At 52.6% G+C, this 21,293-nt stretch overlaps 9 protein-coding genes across 9 annotated transcripts; 6 read left to right on the forward strand and 3 right to left on the reverse strand.

The window, feature by feature from the left end:
- Window positions 1–274: 274 nt before the first annotated feature.
- VTN00DRAFT_4094 (uncharacterized protein) lies at window positions 275–1,096 on the reverse strand (the record flags this gene model as incomplete). Its single annotated transcript, XM_069430484.1, has 3 exons — window positions 275–454; window positions 524–791; window positions 924–1,096. 3 exons carry the CDS (start codon window positions 1,094–1,096, stop codon window positions 275–277), a joined length of 621 nt encoding a protein of 206 aa, XP_069289615.1.
- Window positions 1,097–1,246: 150 nt separating this feature from the next.
- VTN00DRAFT_4095 (uncharacterized protein) lies at window positions 1,247–1,802 on the forward strand (the record flags this gene model as incomplete). Its single annotated transcript, XM_069430485.1, has 3 exons — window positions 1,247–1,456; window positions 1,518–1,550; window positions 1,599–1,802. 3 exons carry the CDS (start codon window positions 1,247–1,249, stop codon window positions 1,800–1,802), a joined length of 447 nt encoding a protein of 148 aa, XP_069289616.1.
- An 87-nt stretch (window positions 1,803–1,889) lies between these two features.
- Window positions 1,890–6,038, forward strand: VTN00DRAFT_4096 (uncharacterized protein; the record flags this gene model as incomplete). The annotated part of the gene is made up of 3 exons (XM_069430486.1): window positions 1,890–2,119; window positions 2,186–5,552; window positions 5,622–6,038. The coding sequence occupies 3 exons, from the start codon at window positions 1,890–1,892 to the stop codon at window positions 6,036–6,038; spliced, it is 4,014 nt and encodes a 1,337-aa protein (XP_069289617.1).
- An 851-nt stretch (window positions 6,039–6,889) lies between these two features.
- On the reverse strand, window positions 6,890–7,307 carry VTN00DRAFT_4097 (uncharacterized protein; the record flags this gene model as incomplete). Its single annotated transcript, XM_069430487.1, has 2 exons — window positions 6,890–6,981; window positions 7,199–7,307. The coding sequence occupies 2 exons, from the start codon at window positions 7,305–7,307 to the stop codon at window positions 6,890–6,892; spliced, it is 201 nt and encodes a 66-aa protein (XP_069289618.1).
- A 761-nt stretch (window positions 7,308–8,068) lies between these two features.
- Window positions 8,069–9,197, forward strand: VTN00DRAFT_4098 (uncharacterized protein; the record flags this gene model as incomplete). Its single annotated transcript, XM_069430488.1, has 2 exons — window positions 8,069–8,900; window positions 8,962–9,197. The coding sequence occupies 2 exons, from the start codon at window positions 8,069–8,071 to the stop codon at window positions 9,195–9,197; spliced, it is 1,068 nt and encodes a 355-aa protein (XP_069289619.1).
- A 1,368-nt stretch (window positions 9,198–10,565) lies between these two features.
- Window positions 10,566–11,601, forward strand: VTN00DRAFT_4099 (uncharacterized protein; the record flags this gene model as incomplete). The annotated part of the gene is made up of 3 exons (XM_069430489.1): window positions 10,566–10,935; window positions 11,004–11,508; window positions 11,580–11,601. 3 exons carry the CDS (start codon window positions 10,566–10,568, stop codon window positions 11,599–11,601), a joined length of 897 nt encoding a protein of 298 aa, XP_069289620.1.
- A 1,195-nt stretch (window positions 11,602–12,796) lies between these two features.
- On the forward strand, window positions 12,797–15,407 carry VTN00DRAFT_4100 (uncharacterized protein; the record flags this gene model as incomplete). Its single annotated transcript, XM_069430492.1, has 2 exons — window positions 12,797–12,899; window positions 13,009–15,407. 2 exons carry the CDS (start codon window positions 12,797–12,799, stop codon window positions 15,405–15,407), a joined length of 2,502 nt encoding a protein of 833 aa, XP_069289621.1.
- Window positions 15,408–15,842: 435 nt separating this feature from the next.
- Window positions 15,843–18,489, forward strand: VTN00DRAFT_4101 (uncharacterized protein; the record flags this gene model as incomplete). The annotated part of the gene is made up of 3 exons (XM_069430493.1): window positions 15,843–16,133; window positions 16,263–16,612; window positions 16,686–18,489. 3 exons carry the CDS (start codon window positions 15,843–15,845, stop codon window positions 18,487–18,489), a joined length of 2,445 nt encoding a protein of 814 aa, XP_069289622.1.
- A 566-nt stretch (window positions 18,490–19,055) lies between these two features.
- On the reverse strand, window positions 19,056–20,129 carry VTN00DRAFT_4102 (uncharacterized protein; the record flags this gene model as incomplete). Its single annotated transcript, XM_069430494.1, has 3 exons — window positions 19,056–19,123; window positions 19,404–19,960; window positions 20,047–20,129. The coding sequence occupies 3 exons, from the start codon at window positions 20,127–20,129 to the stop codon at window positions 19,056–19,058; spliced, it is 708 nt and encodes a 235-aa protein (XP_069289623.1).
- Window positions 20,130–21,293: the final 1,164 nt, after the last annotated feature.

Below are 21,293 nucleotides of genomic sequence, written 5' to 3' on the forward strand. Positions count from 1 at the left end.
TATCATTTGCTAGGAGCTATATTACATCATGCGGGGGACATGACTGAAAATCGTTACATCTCTCATCAGTATTAGATGCCTCTGTTCGTTTTCGGTTCCCTGCAACGCAAGCATCGTTGAAAATTTCTTGTCGTTTGATCGTGCTGTTTGTCCGTTCATCTTCGTCTACACCTGCACCACTCCCATTTATTCGACCCCTTTCTTCCACAAAGGCCCCGACCTCAGCGGCTTCGGTAGTACAAGGGGAGATGTGTGGATTATCAAACACATCGTTTCAGTGCGCGGGCCTGTTGGGATCGATGCTGCCTTTGTACCTAGCAGTCTCGGTGACGCCCTCGGACTTCTCACTCTTGCCCGGGGAGGCAAGGAAGGGGTTCGAAGTGTCCGCATTGGCAACATTCTCTTGCGCACTGGACGCGACGTTAGGGCCGCCCACCTGTCTCATACCAGCCGTCTGTTTGTGTGCAAATGTTAGTTAGGTCTGGCGCCGGAGGAGCAACTATATATAGATATGCAGACTTACCGGGTCGGCCTCTGGCGGCTTCCGCTCCACACGCTCGTACTCATGCACTCTGGGCATCGTTACTTCTTCCTCCGGCTTGGCCTCTGGAGCTGGAGGTGCTTCCTCGGGCTTGGGTTCCTCGGGCGCAGGCTCCTTCGCCGCCTCCGCCGCCTTGATCTCCTCCGGAGAGTGGTGCTCCTCACCGATGTGGCCGTGAGGATGCTTCTCGGGTCCAGAGTTGAGCAGCAGGGCAGCCGCCGGAATGGTGATGGCGACGGATGTTATGGCCCTGTGCGGATGCTGTCAGCAATCAATCAATCCATCGAACGCAAAAAGGGCAGCTAAATATCAAGATTCCAAGTCTCAAATGGGTTGATATGGAAATCCATTATCATCTATTATCTAGAAGGGAAGAACTGACCAAGGGAGATCACTCTGCTTCGGGGTAGGACCCTGACCGGCCTGGTCGGCGTAGGTCCGTCGTCCGAGCTGCCGCCATTGCGAGCTAACCCGGGAACTGGCGCGTGCTCCAGCAGTCCTGGCGGACTGGGAGGTGAAGATGGTACGGAAGAGACTGGCGCGAGGGAGGGCCATGACGGGGGTGATAGGAGCTTTCCGTGAAGCTGGAACGGGCGTTTCAAGATAGCAATTGGGCAGGGAAAAAAGTATCGTCTGAGATAAGATGGGAGGGCAAGGGCTGGCGTGACAACGGATATAGGAAGCGTCCGGAGTAGCAGGGCAGCTATGCAGCCGGTAGCTTGGCAGGTGTTTGCGGGCCACGAGCGAGCCCAGCTCTGCGGGAAAAGCCGGTCCAGTGGGCCTGGTGATGTAAGGCCGACGGGTCCGGAGTACTTGCCCGCCCGCCCTGTGCTTGCGGGCAGTGCAGGTACCACCAGCTATCAGCTGGCCAGCAGACACCTGAGGCCTTCAGGTGCTGAACGGACGGAGCCCGGAGTAACTATCCCTATACGCCAACTATACACCCGCTGTAGGCAACCTTAGGCTTAAGCTACAGTATGCTCTGCAGCAGGCACTGCTGTTGTTGCTGGTCTGTCGTGCTGCCTCTGAGACAGATTCTTTCCATCAAGAGCTCTAGCTCTGGGGTTTGTACCTAGGTCCTTCCCCTTCGTTTCTCTCCCAGCCCATCTACATCGTGCGTCGTCCACCGCTTTCCCCTCGTTCCAAGCAGGCTGCGCTGCCCCACGTCTGCTCCGTCAACGCGACGAACAAACCGCCAACAGCTCTGCTTCTTAACGCTCAGGACCTCTTCCTTTCCCTCCTGTCGTCGCGTGAACTCTAGCCTACAGTGACCGTCAATCCTTTCCACTTCACCGTCCGCCAGTCGTCGTCTTCTCTTGCCCGCTGGTGCGGGTTCTCTCAGTGAGCCATGGCGGACAGACAGTCGACCCAGCAGAACCTCAACGCTCTGCTGATGAAGCTCGATGACCCCGATCCAGACATTCGGTACATGTCTCTCAACGATCTGCTAGGGATCCTGAACAGTCCTAGCTCCGCATATCTCTCCCATGACCACTACAACGCCGCCAGACTTGTCGACGGTCTACTCAAGGCCCTCGACGATCAGCATGGCGAGGTGCAGAACCAGGCGCTGAAATGGTGAGTAGAAGGGCTCTGTAATAAGTCTACTGCCTAGAGACTCTTTCTGACCATGCATTTCTACAGCTTTGGTCCGCTCGTTCTACGATTACCGGCGGAGACTTTGTCTCCTCTTATCGACAAGCTCTCCGGCTTGACCTCCTCCCAGGCCATCGACACTTCAGTCCCAAATACGGCCCTGAGAGTCGTCATTAGCTCCCTTCCCTGCCCCCAACCAGGGCTGCCAGCAAGCCAGGAGTCCACCGTGGCGTACTCGGCGATCTCCAAAGTCCTGATTCCACGCTTGACCGGCCCGACTCAGTCGCAGTCAATGAGGAGGGGCTCGGTCACAAAGGGCATGCTGGAGAAGGATCCGTCGAAGGGATTCAGCAGCGATGCGATCGATGTGCTGATAGAAGTGGTGAACTGCTTTGGGCCGCTGCTTAAAGATGTGGAGGTGGCTGCCATGCAGAAGTCCGTCATGGCCATCATTGAGAATGACACTGCTGGCACCGTGGTAACGAAACGGGCGTTAGCGGCTATCTCGGCCCTTCTCCACCATTTCTCGGACGGCCAGCTGAGTGCCTTCGTGTCGGAGCTCATCGAGAGCTTCCGTTCTTCACACCTTACCGTGAATCGCCGCAGGCATCTCATCGCTGCCGTTGGCAGTCTGGCTAGGTCTGCTCCGGCCAAGTTCGGCCCATACCTCAAGACCTTGGCTCCGTTTGTCCTCTCTGCGGTCAGCGAGCAGGAGGCGCAGGAAATGCGTGATGATGAGTCGGACAGCGGGGAACACGACCCTCAAGCGGATGAGCTCCGTGAAACGGCACTGGTTACGCTAGAAGCGCTGCTCGATTCCTGCACCCAGGAGATGCAGCCGTACCTTACGGACTGTATTAACGCAGCTCTGCGGTATCTCAAATATGACCCGAATGTGGCGGAGATGGAGGATGAAGAAATGGGAGGCACCCAAGACGAAGGAAGCGATGACGGTGCTACCGAGGAGCCTGATGAAGAAGAGGATGAATTTGGTGACTTTGAAGAAGAGGCAGGCTACAGTGATATTGATGATATGAGCTGGAAAGTGCGACGATGTGCCGCCAAGATGCTGCATACCGTTGTCTCGAACTACGGCGGTGGCCGTGCTCTGGAGGACGGTACTTTGTATCAACAGGTGGCACCGGCTCTAATCTCCCGCTTTGGAAAAGAGAGGGAAGAGAATGTCAAGCTTGAAGTGGTCTCAACCGTGACCGCCCTTGTCCGGAAGACAAGCGAAGGTACTGCGATCATATCTTCCAACGGGTTCCTCGACTCTATCGGGGGATCGAAGAATTCGAGGAAGAGGAGACGGCAAGATAGCGATGCCAGCATGATTGACTTTGAACCTAGCATTGGTACATCCTCGGCTATCAGCTCGCCGGTTATTGTACCGTCGACACCCAAGTCTGGACCTCAAGCCGACCTTGCTCGCTTGGTTCCTTCCGTTGTCCAAAGTCTCGTAAAGATGTGGAAGAAGGCTTCAGTGCCCCTGAAACAGGCTGCAATTGTGCTGCTGAAGAGTCTAGCCCTGGTCCGCTACGGTGGCCTGGAGGATTTCTTGCAGCAGATCGAAGATCCTATCGCGGACGCTCTCAAGACCTCATCTCTCTCTGGAACCACTGCAGTCACGGCAACTGCTGTGAGTGCAGGAAGCCTGCAGATCGAGACTCTGAGCCTCATAGCTGCAATTGCAGAGACTCACACATCCCAGGCGCTCTTGCCTTTCCTCATTGCGCTAATCCCTGGTGTAGTTGAGTCCGTGAATGACCGGAACTACAAAGTGAGCAGTGAGGCCCTCGGTGCCATTGAGCAGATCGTCAAGGCGCTTACGCCGCCTCGTGTCTCTGCAAATGAGCAAGACCTTGCAATGCAGCTGGAGAGACTATACAATGTAGTCCTTGCGCGCATCACTGATACTAGTGCCGATCTTGAAGTCCGCCAACGGGCTATCCATGTGTTCGGTGTCTTGTTGGCCCGAACGTCGGGAGAACAAGGAACCAAATTTATCTCGCCTGACCACCGTTCAAAAGGTCTTGCAGTCTTCGTCGACCGCCTCAAGAATGAGACAACGCGGCTCGCGGCTGTCCGTGCTATTGATGACATAGCCGTTCTCGCAAGCAATGACCAAGATGTCACTACACCTTGGGTCAGCGAAGTATCTATAGAACTTGGTGCTCAGCTACGGAAATCGGATCGTACCCTCCGAGGCTCTTGTTTGGAGGCTCTTCGAAGTCTGGCCATGAATCCCCACACAAGAAAACATTATGACCAGAAGACGATACAGGAGCTGGAGAATTTCCTCCTTCCACTACTTAGCGCTACCGATTTCCACCTTCTGGCCCCAGCGCTAATCATCTTGGCCAAGCTTATCCCAGGTAATGCAGAGCTGCTGGTTAATGACAGCTTGATAACAGCTCTCTGCACAATTGTTCGCGCTTCCTTGGTTGGTACCGTTCTCAAAGCCTTGCTGCTAGTGGTGAAGGTTATCGGAGAGCAAGGCGCCGGAGCAGAGCTGATGAAACGATTCCTGCGGGATGTCGGCATCAATGGCGACACTTCAGTCGTAGGAAGAGCTATTGGAACGTTGTTGGTGCATGGCGGACCTAAACTCGGCGTCAAGATGGAGGACTTCCTGACGGAGCTGCGCACGACGCAGGATCACCAGCGCAAGTGTCTTGCGCTCGCCATATTGGGTGAGATTGGTCTTCGTATGGGTCCCGAGTGTCCTCTGACGCCCGATCTCTTCATTTCCAACTTCGAATCAAAATCGGACAAGGTCCGTCTCGCAGCCGCCGTTGCTCTCGGTAATGCGGCAGCCAGCAACCTGAAGACTTACATGCCAGTCATTCTCGAGGGGTTGGAGAAGTCGAGCTCTTCTAACTATCTGCTTCTCCATTCGGTGAAGGAGCTCCTCCAGCACCCGGAGATCGTGAGACCTCATATCTCACCCTTCGCTACCAAGCTCTGGCAGATCCTCGTCAGGGTTTCCGATGACGAAGACAACCGGGCCGTCGGTGCAGAATGTATCGGACGTCTGGCTTTGATCGATCCTGTAGCCTACATACCGCACCTTCAGGAATATCTATCCAATCCTAATCCTGCAGTCCGCGGAACTGTTATTTCAGCGTTCCGCTACACTCTCTCAGATTCGAGCAGCGCCTATAACGACGTTCTGAGGCCGTTGATCGTCCCGATGCTTGTGAACATGCTCAGTGATCGTGATCTGAGCAACCACCGTCTTGCCTTGACGACGTTGAACTCTGCTATCCACAACAAGATGGAGATTCTTATCCCGCATCTTAGCGAGTTGCTTCCAGCAGTCGTTGGTGATACCCACGTCAAGCCTGAACTCATCCGCGAGGTGCAAATGGGTCCGTTCAAGCACAAGGTTGACGATGGCCTTGAGCTTCGGAAGGTGAGTCGCCCAGCCGTTTTTACTATGTCTACCTAAGGTGATTGTATCGGTGTGCTAACAGCCGTGTAGAGCGCTTACGAGACGCTGTATGCCTGCCTGGATACGGCCTTCTTGCGCATCAATGTCTCTGAGTTCTTCGACCGTATCTTGGCGGGTATCGAGGACGAGCAGGACATCCGTACACTGTGCAACTTGATGACGTCCAAACTCATTACTCTCGCTCCGGAAGAGACACAGCGCCACTTGGACGCGCTTTCTGACCACTACCGTACAGTTCTGTCATTCAAGCCCAAGGACAACGCAGTGAAACAGGAGCTTGAGAAAGCGCAGGAAGCGTCACTGGGTATCCTCAAAATCACCAAGGAGCTGGACAAGGCCTTCCCTACAGCAGAGGCGTCCGGCGACCACCTCAAGTGGAAGGCATACATGGACTGGGTCCGGAAGACGTTTGGCCCCCAGCTGAGGACTTTGGATGCTGAGTCTTAGAGAGAGCGGCTATTTTTAGCGTCTTCTGGATCCGGAGTAGATAGGTTTAGCAGACGTCTCTATGTATGTATATACAGAATGTTGGTTGCGATGGCGATGGCGGTGATGGCGAAGCACATGCACCTGCTGGGAGCGATGGGCCTTTGACCTTGCGGACGTTTTGATGATGGTCCGAAGATAACGTTTGACGATTTGATGACCATACATTTCTCAGAAAAGGAAAGGCTAGTTGGCAACCATTAAGTCTAAAAATTTTCAAGACTTGATTCATTTCCGGAGCCGATTACTCAACGATTAGAATTGAATAGCCTCCGCTGCGAGCATCAAAGGATGAACTGAAAATAGCTGCTAATTGAACTCCGCCCATGCTGCAGGGACCTTTTTCGCCTTATAGAAACCGGAATGAAGTAGAACGCTGTAAGTTCTTGAGTGCTGCACCAGTATGGCTCGTGGGCTTAGCGATCCTCAAAACGGTAAAGGGGCTGAAGATGGATTCTTGCCGTGATGTTTGCTGCGCAGAAAAGGCAGGCCCCACACAACACCAAGAACAAAGAAAATGCAGAGTCTGATTCATGTCATGCAAATTTCAAAAGCATAGACCCCAGCCCTGTCATCACATACCGATTGTAGGGATTAATCTCCGTCCTGCGTGTGGTAGTAGATCAACGTGGGTTGGGGCATTTGGAGCTACGGCACGACGGGTAGGGTCCGTGATAGCCGTTGGGCTAGCCAGGGATGTCCGCGGCGCGCAATCATAATGCATTGTTAAGCGGTGGTAAGAGTGGAAAAGTCGGCCGATCGATCTATGCCTCGTACTCGAGCCTTCACTCTGTACTGTACTCCATACTAATTCATTTGGCGTCTGCAGTCTGATCGGTGGCTTTGTGGATCTGTTTGGGGGGTGGGCGGACGATCATATCCACTCTGTCTTCACAGTAAGGTGCTGTTGCGAAATCCTGTCTTGCTTTTGCTTGCGGTTGATGCTGGAGCTCATCCCTGCGGCGCAGGCATCTGTCTTGTCTACATTGAATGACACTATTTTAATTTTTACTTCCAGTGACAAAAATGGGCGTGCGGATCAGCTTGCCTCAGCCTCTCTCTCGTTAGAGTGATCCTCGAATGAATCAATGCAGAGCAGTTTAATTCAACCTGCTACGTACGCCGTACAGCCACACTGGGACCGAAGCGACCCTTGGTCTTGCTCTCAGCCTCTGCTCCGACCGATGGAGCTCGCATCGCAGGCGGGGCACCCTTGTCGCCGGACATCATTGGGGAGTACTATTGTCGATCTAGCATCAATTGTAGTGGGCGGTTAAGGGCTGCCAATTGTGATGAGGCCGAGCCGGCGCTGTGACGACCAACGGGATCTTCCTCGTGGCTGCCGAACCAACCGTCCGACGAAGCCTGCATACAGGGCTGGGCCTTGTCCATCGAGTAATGAGGGTCGTGTTGACATCTTGCACCTTGAGCGCACCGGAGTCTTGGGGCGTTTAGTTTTTTTTTTTTTTTTTTTTTTTTTTTTCCCTTCCCTCGAGACTTATCTCTGCCGTCTCCGGAGCTTCCCTGCTCTGTACTTGTAACGCATTGATCGCTGCGCTCTTTGTTTGCGGGGAAGAATCGCGTCTGTTCGCCCCCAGTCACACCGTGCTGTGCTCCTCTCTCTCCTGGTGGGCGGGGGATTTATTTAAGCGCCTTAAGTACAGTACAGCACCTAACTTGCTGCCCCCGCTGGTGGAGGATCTGCCTATCGGCAGCTCACGGGGATAGGTACTTCTTAAAGAGTCGAATAGACCCTGGACAGCACCAGAGGTATGGATAGAATATAAGAACCATAATTATGCTTTCGTTCTGCTTGCTGATGTTACCAGTCTGAATAAGCTCACATCACCTACAGATTGCTGACGCCCTGCAGCAAGCCAACCAGTGCTACACCTACTGCTGGGATTCTGTGCAACCAAGAAGTATTTGCGTAAACGACAGCTAGCCCATGACAATTCTTGGTGTGCCACTACAGGGAAAATAATGCCAATATGAGGCAGCTACCACGCCTGGACACCTCCAATGTGGATCTCAGTCGGAGATATTCTTTCCTCGAGACCCCGATGGAAATGCATGCACCGCGTGGTAGGCATAATGGGAATCATCAGTCACCACCACCCCCTGCCCCCAATCCCGACGAGCAACCGCTTGCCACGACTGGACAGCGACAGTCCAATCTAGCGAGCGAGGAGGAGCTGGAGCTGGAGCATCTGCGCCTAATGCAGATGCAACAGGAACGTGTCGCCACCCCATACAACGGCCCCCCGCTACCAGAGCAGCATCCTGCGCATTTCGCTCCATATGACGATGAGGATGGGATAAATACGGAAGAACCGCAGCATCCGCGGCCCCAAACTCCACAAACTCCACACCAACCGGCTCCAAGTTCCCCGGGACCACTTCCTGTCAAAATGAACCCAGATGTTTACGAACCGCCGCGACAGAGCCGTGTCGTGCCTATCGAGCCAGATGCAAACCCGCTGCAGACGCCTCGCTCGCCTCGCGCTCCGCCTGCTGCGGTTGGGACGTTCAGGTCACTTGGTACTGGAGGAACGGGGCTTGATGATATCTACGCAAACCATCTCCCGGGCCAGATGACGCACCCTAATCAACAGATAAAAGGAGGACCCTGGAGTCATGGCCTGTGTGATTGTTCAGATATCGTTACTTGCTGTCTCGGAGTCTGGTGTCCATGCATCCTCTACGGAAAGACTCAGTACCGCCTGGACATGAAGTCGAGGAGAGAGGATCCGACGAATCTGTTGGGATATGAAAAGTGCAATGCATCGTGCACGGTGATGGCGTTTTTGTGCGGATGTCAATGTGCGGGACCTCTCTAGTTGAACTATATCCTCCTAAACCCATATACTGACATTGCATTCAGGGCTACTCGCTACCATCCAGCATACGCGAACGCGGAAAGCATACGATATCAAGGGCGATATTGCCTCCGACTGTATCAGAGCGACCTGCTGCACCTGCTGCACCCTTATCCAGGACGAGCGGGAGATCAAGAAACGAGAAGAGAACTGGAGCAAGGCTGCCAGGGCTGCGGGGGCAACGCTGGCCACGCCTTATATTCCGCCGGGTCAGATGTCCTATGCATCTCCGCCGAGGTGACCGTGATCACCTGGAGCTGGGTAACCCCTATCGTCGCGGATATTGTCAGCTCTTACGTCAAAGATTCCCAGAGCGGATGGGGATGGGCCGAACTTGACAGAAAGGAGCGCAGTCCTCTCGTCGTTACACTGATTATCTCCGGACATTTACGGACACTTTTTCGCTGACGATCCAGGACTCCATCCTCGCCATATCGGGGCCTGTCATGGCAGCACAGCATTCTACAGCATTACAAAGTAAACAGCTTAGCCATTACATTGTTCCTATATACCCTTGGGTGGTTGAAGTTGAGTTCGAATTTCCGAGAGAAAAACAAATCACGGACATAATAATATACCCCACGTCTCCGACTTTTTTCGTTGTCTACCTATCGTGGTAAGCTGCTAAGCTTCCATTATTACACATGCGAAAACCTTTACGGAGGTTTACGAGTCTTCTTTTTTACCCTGTTCGTCTTCTAGAAAGACACAGTCGAATCGATCTGGTGTCTCCCTTCTCACTGTCTGCCTACGCATGTACTACTCATTTTGGCTGGCTTTTCTCGGTTTATTGGCTGTATGAAAGATTTCTGTTGACCGTTTGTGTCGTTCATTCCTTCTCTCTAGCTTCTCTTACCTTTTCATCTATGGCGCGGGCGTTGGCATCTGCAGGAACTGCATCTGAAGCTCTGGCGGGGAATACCCAATGTATATTACATCGCATCATATTAAACTACGATCTCATATATAATGAGAGAATACACGATTCAATTCAATTCAATTCAATACATGTCTTGTCTTGAAAGCGCTTTTGTGGATGCTACGTTGCTTTGGAGAAACTGGAAGCATCTTCCAGTATCCTTTCCTACGCGTTTTGATAAATTTAGTGTTATTGATAGCCGTCTCCCAGACAGTGAACAGCTAAGATATCTTGGCCTGTTCCTGGCTTCTGGATATGAAGCGTTCTCGCAGTATGGGAAGGAGCCAATCTCCCCGTTAATGGCAACAGCGACTGTTTGTAGTCCCGCAGTGAAAGGAATAACACTCACGTCAGGTTTCTTCAGATGGTGGTTTCCTTGAATTTTTGAAAACCTGCTTCTTTTCGCTCACCTGCAAGGCAGGAAGGAAAGAGCGCAACTGCTTTCAGTCCACAGCACGCTCTTTCTACCTTTGCGGACTTCAGTGATCATTCACATGCCTACCCTTTCCATATTCACCTTCATCTTGCCTCCTCTTCTTTCTCCTTTCTTCCTCCAAGCCCGAAATTACCTTTCTGTCAGTTTTTTTTTTTTTCTTTTCCTTTTGGAATAGGTAATATCACCACATCGAATCAAGACACAACAAACAATTCATACCATACCTTACGCCAATAGATTAGGTGCAGTACCTAATGATACCCACCGTTCTCCTCTCCCTGGCAGCCTGCTGGCTCCCGTGGGCACGGTATTTCGCGCCTCTTTACGATGCTAGTTATTGTCATGAACACGACGAGCATGAACATGGGCATGACTACCATGGTCCCGGTTCCAGTTCTGGGACTGGGATTGGGACGGGGACGATTATCTGGAGGACGGAGGATTTCCAGATCCAGCGCGGAAAGCCGACGATGTTGGAGTGGACGCATGCGCATAGTAATGGGAATGGGAGGCATGGCGCTGACGATGCTGGTGGTGGTGGTAATGGTGGTTATGATGAGGATTTGTATGTCTCTATTGCGCTGGTGGAGAATGTTACGGGGAGGGAGGTCGTTGAGGTGCTTAGTGAGTCAAGATGTTGCCTTTCTTTTTTGCTATAGTATTATGATACTAACAATGACATGGATACTCAGATGCCTCGAGATACCCCCACACAAGAGAATATGCCTGGATTCCTCCGGACAGCCTCAATTCGGGAAGTTACGTGTTTCGTCTCCTCTCCAGCTTCGGTGGTGAGCCGGACTGGAGTCCTGTTGTGTTGTATGATTCGGACGGAGATGATCTTGAGGAGCATTATCGTTATCATCATCCGACAGCTTCTTCGCCTTCAGATGGATCAGTGCCAATGCGTCGTAGGGCTGGCAGTCTTTCAGGGACAGGGACACCGGCGATCTGCCTGGAGGCGCGCACGACGGTCATCGCAGAGCCGGTTTTGGGTCTGAGCGCAGAGCCTGAAGCGAGAAGGAGACTTGTCAGCGCGACTAGAGGGTGTTTCTCTTATCCTAGCTTGTCAGTCATAACAGATCCGGTCGTCACCCCGCGTGGCGTTGTTGGTGCGAGTTTTGATCGTCCGGAGAGACGCAATATCTCTGGTTGCATTGCGAGACATCCTCATATCAGGGGGAGGGCGTGTGGGAGGTATGTATTTGACATAGGTTACTGGAAGAAATTAGGAAGATTTCTTTGGACTGGTGCTGATGGGTTTTCAGTGAGAAGGAAGCATCGAGATAGGATATCAGGCCCGGATCAATCCACTCCAATAAAGCAGTCTTTTGATACAACAAAGAATCTACGCGGCCATCGTCCCTACAGAGCTGAAGTCTTCACAAAGACGAGGCTCGTCGGTTTAGAGTTCGACATGAGAAAAAGGACCCTGCCTGCATTGGCATAGACAAAGAGCTGGACGCAATCATATTCGCCACCATAATATGAATTATTTCACCGTAGTGGTCTCTGGTGCTTGGTAAATCAGACGCACGTTGAGTTTAAGTTAGTCACACAGAAGGTGTGATACAAAGGCATATTTGCAACCAGGAAAGACTGCATAGGGGCCATGACAGCAAAAAGTTAAGAAGGGCGTCATTGAATCATTTTAGGAAAGTGGCGGTACTAAATTCGGCTCGTTGTACTGTATTTGTGGAATCCTAAGGACTGGCGTGACACTTGAACACGGTGTACCTAGGCATTGTCACCTTTGAAAAAGAGGCTTTTCAAATGCGCATGTCCCAGAGACGGCTGACATCCAGCCAGGCCGAACACAAAAGGCCCAACGAAAGAAAAGCTCGGGTATGCGAGATATCTCAAATTCGTTATGCAGCTGTATAGAAGATCCCTCTCTTGCCAAATATAAAGCAGTACAGTGCCAATTGGTCTCATCTGTGTTCCCTGAGTGCTGGGTATGACGAGTCTAGGCCAACATTGCATGTCACCATCGACGAGTAGCACAGCCAGACAGAAATGAAATGATCAGGATCACAACCCACAAACATGATGTACACGAGAAGCGTCCGTTCCGAGGCTGTGGGACGGGCCTAAGGAGGAGTTCGCAGTTCTCGAACGGACCAGTCTTGGCAGCCCCGGACGTCGAGGTCGGTGGCGGACAGACCATCCCGCCTCTCAAGGTCTGGCGATCGCGACCTTCGTCTAACCATCGTAATTGACTGCGATATTTGGCCCCGCGATCCCAACCGTTTCACATCTCTCTCGACCTCTCTACTTTGTTAACTCTCCCTCTTTCGCGGACCCGGAGTCCCCGCATCTCGATCAACTGACGACCTGCTCCCTACCTCTCATACGTCAACCGAATTCGCGCGAACACTTCGTGACGGGACCATGATCCTACCACACGTCTAGAGAGTCGAAAAGACGATCCGAATGGTTGCGTGGCATACGATCTGCTTGGGAAGACGACTCAACGCTTCCGATCATGGGCGATGACGCCCAACTCGAACGCCGCCAGATATGGGCTCGGCCCACGACGACGACGACGTCGTCGGCCGGTTGCACGCCGTTCTTGCTCCCCAGTGATGGTATGTCCTGCTGTCTTGGATTGATTGTGGAGGCAATAGGCAGGAGGAATGGTAGAAGTCGTGAAAGATTTGACTTACTGACTCCTGCCCGTCCGGGTGTGACTTACAGGAGTCCTGAACATCAACCGGAGTTACGCTATCACCCTGACTGAAAATGCCGTCTTTCAGCCCGCATGTACGGGGAATTCGAGCTCCTCAATGGGCTTTCCCCCAGCCGTGATGGAGCAGCGCGACCCGTTCTACTCCTCGACCTCTCCGCAGCTGTACGCGATCGGTTGCGCAACCGTCGTCAGCTACCTCCTCGTCATCATCCTGCTCATCACGCCGCGGACGTTCTTTGTCGGGGGACCCGGTGGCGGCACCAACTTCTTGGGCCGCCATGGCATGATCAGCGGCTCGTACAGCGGGAGTTCTTCCGTCGTCGGCGTGGGTGGCCGTCCGTGGCTGCAGAAGGTCGCGGCGCTGACGGTCGCCATCTCCCTGACTATCGCGACGGCGGATTCGTTCAAGGTCGCGGAGAAGCAATATAACACCGGCTACATGGATGCCGAGGCGCTGACGGATGAGGTCATTGATGGACTGGAGATCCGCATCGTCCGGGTTATCTCGAGCACCTTCCTCTGGCTTGCCCAGGTCCAAACCTTGATCAGACTGTTTCCCCGGCATAAGGAAAAGGTCATGATCAAGTGGGCTGGCTTCGCATTGATCGTCTTGGATACGATCTTCAGCATTCTAAATAATTTCGTCGCCCACGGCACTAATACCCGGCCGCGGCTGTTCGACGACGCGATCCCGGCCCTCAGCTACTTGTTCGAACTGGCTCTCAGCTTGCTCTACGCGGCGTGGGTCATATTCTACTCTCTCTCTAAACATCGATTTGCTTTCTTTCATCCAAAAATGCGGAACATATGTCTGGTGGCGTTACTTTCCTTGTGTGCGGTCTTGGTACCTGTGGTTTTCTTTGTTCTTGATATCTCCAAACCAAATGTTGCTGGATGGGGTGAGTATATACGGTGGGTTGGAGCCGCCGCGGCGAGTGTGGTTGTTTGGGAATGGGTGGAACGGATTGAGGCACTGGAACGGGACGAAAGGAAGGACGGTATCCTCGGACGGGAGATCTTCGATGGAGATGAGATGCTTGAAGTCACGCCTTCAGAGGAGGTTGACTGGCCTCGTCAGCCTCATCGTGGACAGGATGGTGGTGGTGGGACCGGCACGTCTACGGGTTGGGGAGGCGTCATGGGTTTGGGTCATCGTCCCTTACGCACCCGAGTCGGCTTCCAGCGTGGTGGCCGCGGTCGACGGGGCAATCAACATGGTCAGGGCGATGGTTTCCCTGCGGATTCACAGCGCAGAGGAGCGATTCATCCTACTCCTCCCCCAGCCGCCGTGACGCCTATCAGCCGGGCTGATACAACAAGTGCAGCTAGCACTGTGTATTATGTCCGTTATCACCCCGTGTCTAGCCCGTCACCGCCGGTCATGAATGTCCCCATGCCTCCCATGGGGGAGGAAGGAGAAAAGGAAGTGACAGTTATGGAGGAGAGTCACATATCCAGTGGGACTAGCGATGGTCCAGCTGCGCATGAAAATATGGAACCTTCGGTCCCTGTAATAAGGCCTGAATCACGATGGTTCTCCCTTGTTAACCCATTCAGGAGACGACGTGCATCGCCACCGCGAGAGGTTGCTACTGCTCAGGCGGTGGAGGAGCAGGCGTCAATGGCAAAAGAGCCGGAAGAGTCAGAGGAGAAAGATGGACGGTGGAATTTCATGTCCAGGGTCGATAATCTGCTGTCGCTTCACAGGGAAAGGGACAGAACTGGACAAGGTTCTGACGTTCCCTTACCTGTCACTGTCATTCCTGCAAGAGGTCGAGGCCAGCAGACGTGGTCACCGCGAGGGTTCGAGGCTTCGAATCCACACGAGCGACCCCAGAGCCCTCACGCTTCACCGAATCGCTCCGGCTTGCCCGTCAGGGTCATCCCGCCACGGCCTCGATCGGCAGCGCCCTGGCCCCGGCCAGCTACCAACTCGGAAGCAGGCAACAGAGACCACGGACTTCAGTATGACCCCGATACAGCGGCGCTTGTGGGACTGGAGCCGGATCATTCCCCTTCTGAGAGGCGCTTGGAGACAGGTGCACAAGATGGTTCCCTCGGACGAACATTCTCCGCGAATGAGACTGTTGTTGGATCCGATGAGCAGTTTATGAATGGCGTTCCCGGTGATGGTGGTGCTGATGGCATTCCCGATTTCAACAGCCGAACATCATCCGAAGCGTCATATCAACAACGGACGTTATCTTGGTCATCGCCCGTGCGGCAGCAGGAATCAGACCATTCTAGTTCAACGATTGTCGGGGGCACATCAAATAGTTCCTTGTCGCGGTGGCCCTCACAACGACCGTCTGAGGTGCCTGAGCGTGATGAACACTCTACTGCTGCTCATGACGACACGGATCTGGAAGCTGGGCTGGGTCCCAGACGACATCCCAGGGGTCCATGATACTGTCCACTGCATCTTCCATCTCATCTTTCGCCATGTCCTATATAAAGCGTTTGCCATTTAGCGAGGAGTCCGGGGGGGTTTTTTTTTACAGGCCATTCAGGGAAACCGGCTTTGGATCTGGCGTGACAGTGTGGGATATTCGGGTATATATACACATCATCACGATGTATTAATCTACTATTGAGCGTTGATTGTTATTATTATTTGGAGGTAGGCGGACGCTTCTCGGAGTCCGCGAACACCCATGGGTCGGGGAAAGACCCGCCGCGGAGAGATACCCTTGGCATTTTTTCATGTTGGATAATATAGTGCTTGTATGGATTACTACTTGTCCCGCTGGCCATGGTACAATATAATTGTATTGTTTGTAGTGCTTAAGAGCAGTAGAAAGCATTTCCGGTCTGTAGAGTGTAAGTCGGACATACGCGTGTTATGCCGCTGCCTGGGCGCTGTCGGCAACTCTGGGCTCCGCAGAGTGAGACCGCCGGCCGCGCATCAGCTCTCGACATTTTCATCCCAATTGCTCTCACCCATCTCTTCTATGCCCTCCGGTCTGCTGCAGCATTCTCCGCGACGGCCGCCGCTCTCTCGCCTCCAAAGCGCACCATGGTGGCTGTCAACCGGAACATGTTCGACGCCAGCATCTCCGCCGACGGGCCTAATGCGCGGGGACCGACAGTGATGGCGCTACCTTTGAACATCATCGCGCTCATCATCTCATACGTACGTGTGTACATACCTATATAATCCCTTGCCATCCGGGTCGCACTGCAGAATGCGATGCATGGAAGCGCGCCCGCGCTGGTCCGGTCAAGGCTGTTCCCGGTTAGCTAACATATCCTTTTTCTACAGCTGGACAATGTCGCCGACCTTGCCCGCGTATGTCGCACATGTCGGGTCCTCAACTACATGACCGTTTCCCAGCTTTACAAGAACCTTACCCTTACATCTTACGATAGAATACGATACCGCGATGAGCAGCCGGAGGGATGGGGCAGCGCGAGTCCCTTCTCCATGGGCCTCAACGCCGTCATCACGCGGCCCTATGCGGCCCTGGTGCGATCCATGACGTTGCGCGGGGAGTGGAGGGAGCATGATTTGGAGGAGCATGCGAGGGTCGGGAGGGTGCCGGATTCGTCGATGATGCTGAATATTGCTGTGAGAGCGGCTGTGGATCGGATGAGGGCGCTTGAGAGCTTTAGGTATGCTTTCCTAGATATTTTCGATGTTGGCTTCATGTCGGGCTGATTCTGACATGTATATTCGGGTTTCAAGCTGGGAACTCAACACCAAGATGCTCGAGACGGTCTATGTCGGGCTGTCTCAGCTCCCGAATCTCACTTCCCTTACAGTGCGGTTTCCATCCAGCCGTCATCCTCGCCCGATGACCGTCATTCCGCCCATGCCTCATCTCCGCTCGCTGAAGATAACAGATATCGACCCTCTCTGTTACCCTGATGATATCTCTACGCTCCTACACAGGAGCAGGAAGCTGCAGGAGCTGAAGATGCACTGGTCTCCGCGGATGAGAGAGGCCCAGGAACCCAGTGTCATGCTCCACGATTATTTCCGCAAATGTATCGCTGCGAAAGAACCGTTGAAGATCAAGAAGCTCGCCCTGCAGAACCTCTATGCCATCCACACGGAGGAATTTAATACTGCTTTCGACCAGGCTGTCGTCGAGGAGATCAGTGTCCTCAACAACCCAGGAGTGGACGATGCCACTTATATGAACACCTTTGTCGACAACAGCTGGCCGAACCATCCGCAGACCGATAAGCTGAGGGTGAAAGCAATGCGGCATGATGGGCTGTCGAAGAAGCACTGTGACTTCCTTGCCACATGGAGCGGTCTCGAGAGACTGTACTTTGTCAACCCGATCCGTGACCCGGGTGATTATATCAATAGTCCGAGACAGTCGACTGAGCTATCAACCTCCACAGCACTCTCAACTCCGCCCATCGAAAACAACACAACCGCTGCTGGTCTGGCAGGCGCTGCCCCAGCAATAGCATCCACCCCTGCTTCTCCCCGTTCCCCGGCAGGTGGCTCCAGCTCGAACCTCCTCCTGCGGGATTCTTACCTGAACAACATCTTCAGCCACCACGGCTCGACTCTCCGCCATCTTCTGCTTCCATCACGCTGGCCCCTCTCGGCCGCTACGATCGCCCGTCTTGTCAATGCCTGTCCCAATCTGGAGCAACTCGGACTGGCTCCGGAGATACCCAGCCTCGAAACCCTGGGTCTTCTTCTCCCGTCTCTCCGGAAGCTCGTTGCGGTTCGCCTCCTCATTCCCACGAGTAACACGTCGACTCCGGCAGGAGTGAATGGCGTACCTTCTTCAAGACTAGGCAGATCCGTCTCGGGCTACTCGTCAGGGTCCCGCGCCAATAATAATACTGATCTCAACAGTAATAGTAATAATTCCCACAACAGCAGCAATAATAATGCGCCCGTTCCTGCACGAATCGTCTCCGAGATCGTCGAGCTGGACGATAACATCCACAACGAGCGCATCGGGTACACGCTCGCGGATAAAGAGATGTTTGGAAATCTCAGGCTCATCGGTCTGGGGTGGAAGACGTGGGAGCTGGGCGAGTTTTATACGATTCCTGCTGCGAGCGCTGAGAAGCCGTTTAAGTTCCCGCCGGTGACGGGGCTGAATGGGAATGCGAATACGGAGCAGGGGCAGCAGCAGTCGCAGCAACAGCCTGAAAATAACCAGGCCACTGCTGGTACTCAACAGGAAACACCGTCATCTCAAGCTGCTTCTGCTCCTGCTGCCGCGGCAACTGCTGAGGTTTCGAGACCGGTCCCGCCGCCTTCGGTACTAGGGAAGCGTTCACGGGAGAGTGAACCCTCATCCTCATCCGCACAGCCCCAGCAACAGCAGCAGCAACAACAACAACAGAACCAGCGACTACCACCGGGCCAGGGTAGCTCTAGCTCTGCCTGCGCAAGCGAGCCTGGATACCATACGTCAGGCGAAAAGGTCCTCTGGAGACGGCGTGTGCGGCGCGTCGGGTGGAACGTTCTCAAGCATTGGGAGATCTGGGGGTTGGATTTGCAGGAGATATAAAAAAAATTCGGGTTTTTGTCGGCTGAAATTTCTCGCGAAAGAAAATCAGCGTTGGAATAATTCCAACTGCAAAATTCCATGTCCATAGCAAATGGACTTACTTCATGTGCATAGAGCCTGCTTGGTGTTTTTCTTTCGGCGTTATTGGTACGAGCCGTCCCGGCTGTGGATAAAGTGCCGGGGCTTGTGGTTTGGTGGGTAAGTGCCGGTTTTTCTTGGTTGGGATGGGATGAACTGTTCTGGTATATTTTGTTTCTTGCATATTATGTATAGTATACAGCTATTGACGTATATTGATTTTATCTTTCAAGGCCATTGAAAGGAAGGAAGGAAGGGGACATATCTATCTACGGCTTTGTATATATTAGGTACATATTCATTCGTATCATATATATCAAACGGTTTGCTCACATTCACTTTGTTAATTCCATTCCATACCATCCACACCAGTGTTAACTTTGTGGTCTTAGACAGGCCACTGAGTGATTGCCTCCTGCATAGGTAGGTTTTCTGCAATCCAGGTCTCAGATGCCTGTAATGGTTGTTTAGTGTTTATAAGGAGATTTTCAAAGGTGTTGGATGGGTGCAACTTGTGGTGAGAAGGCCGGAGGGTCCGCCAGAGGTCCTGGAACATCTGTTAGCAGAGAGTAAGTAACATATAAATCATGGCTATACTCTGCTCTAGAGTTGCAGTCCTAAGAGCCTGTGCTAGATAATTCCTCAAAATCCTGGAAGAAGAATGTAAACACATTATATTCTAGTAAACAGCGTCCTTCGTGCCTGCTCCATCTTCAGCTCTTCCGGAAAGGGGTCCAGAAACACCGGAATATCACCCCTCAGACTGGGACAATTCCAGCATTCATCCCAAGTCATCACATACTCCCAGTAATCAGGGAGCCACCCCGCCAACTTACAGTCGATGATACCGGTGATCTTCCCATCAGCATAGAAAATATGGCGCCAGGCCAGATAACCGTGTGTGAACTTGATCGAATAGTCCCTGCTCTCCTGGGCCAGAATCAAGTTGTCAAGCTCTGCATTCCCTGTCGGATACTCAACCCCATCTCGGGAAGCCTTGTGGAATTCGACCACTTTCTCAAACGGACCGCAGGGCTCGCCACCACGACTCAGATGAAAATCCTCCAGAGGCCCGTAGTCGGTTGAACTGACCTTCTTCCCACCAGGCCGTGGGGGTTCCAAGGCGCGGAGCTGGTCGAGGTAACCGCGCAATTCCTGCAGGACTTTCTGTTCTGCCGCTGGGAGTGTACAGATAACAGAATCCAGAGGAACACCGGGACATCTCTTCATCGGGAGATAGCAGCAGGTCCCGTTTTTCTTCTTCTTCTTTTTCTTCTTCTTCTGTGACCGGTGGAAGGCGGTGATGATTTTAGGGACTGGGACTGTTGTGTTCTTTGAAACGAAGTCTATTGTGTGCGCCTCTTCGAGGACCTGGAACGATGGATAATCCTTACTGGGATAATATTCCACGATGTAGTCTGGGCTCAGCAGCAGGACGCGCGGAGCGAGGCGGGGCCTGAATAGTTGAAGAAGCCTTACGGCTGGGGGCAGGAGAATCTTGTAGAGTATGGAGGGTTTCTGGGCGGGGGAGGGTTGGTTGTCCCTGAAGACTGGCGCGACATGTCTGTCTGAATGAATGTGGAAATTCAAATCTGGAAGAGTTGGTGAAGTGGACTGGGAAGAGGACTAGACTTGAACCCCCCTTCGCGGTAACTGGCTCTCAGCAACGATTTTCACAGTAGATTGTCAGCCTAATAGACACAATATTCGAATTCATGATTATTCTAGATCATAGCAGGTGCCAGGTGATTAGAATACTATCTAGGTTATGTGGTAGAAAGGTGCTGGTGCCTGATTACAAGGTACGTAAGGAGTATAGCCTAACGTCGTCCATTCTCATAGACTACCTAACTCGGCCACAAAAAGTATCATCCATTGGTGCCAGATATAGCATGTCCTACGTATAAGATCCATCCATAAATGCAAATTTCCACCATCCATAATCTCACCAAATGCTAATAAATAAAAACTCGGCACTTGTAGGATCCATGCTATATCTAATACCAATGGCTGCAACTAGATGTCTAGACACTTTTTTTGTGGCCGAGCGGTTTACCCTATGAGAACTTATGATCTACCTTTCCCAACACCATCTTAACTCTCATGCCGTTTGTTGCGGTCTTACGAGTATCCATTGTAAGCACAGTAAAGTGCTTACAGTACAGTAGATAGACTGAACATAGCCGTTCATTTTACCTTATGTTAGGATAGGTAAGCTACTGTATGTGGACTAAAGGTACCTAGGTAGATATCAGGGATGACCCTTGCTCGGCTTGTACGGACAGATATCATTCGAACACACCAAGGTCCAGCTCTAAGCTAAGAATTTCAATTTCGGGAAGCATGTAGCTCGTTTAGCCAGAGAGTTTAGTGGGCATTTTTACGTAGCCTTTATTGTCGGTAGTATTCCTGGTCCGTTCGGGACCGGCGCTCTGCTCTTTTGATTCGATTCGATGTCGGCTAGCCTATTCTGGGTTCTGAGTGACGTTACTACCTACCGAGTAGTAGGTGAGAATCAATAGTCCTGTACCTCTGTACACGTGGAACAAAGAAACAAAGAAACGATCATTAGATAACTTTCTGCTATTCAGACCGGGAGACGAAGATGGAAACAAAGAAGAGGCCAGGGGCAATGATAAGCTACTAATTCACTGGTAGCCACTATAGGGAGCTACCAAGGCGATAAAAGGGGACGACGGTCCTCTTGGCAAGGACGAGAAGAAGAA

This window comes from Thermoascus crustaceus, assembly GCF_041956765.1.
Source record: "Thermoascus crustaceus strain CBS 181.67 unplaced genomic scaffold VTN00scaffold_2, whole genome shotgun sequence".
Lineage (NCBI taxonomy): Eukaryota > Fungi > Ascomycota > Eurotiomycetes > Eurotiales > Thermoascaceae > Thermoascus > Thermoascus crustaceus.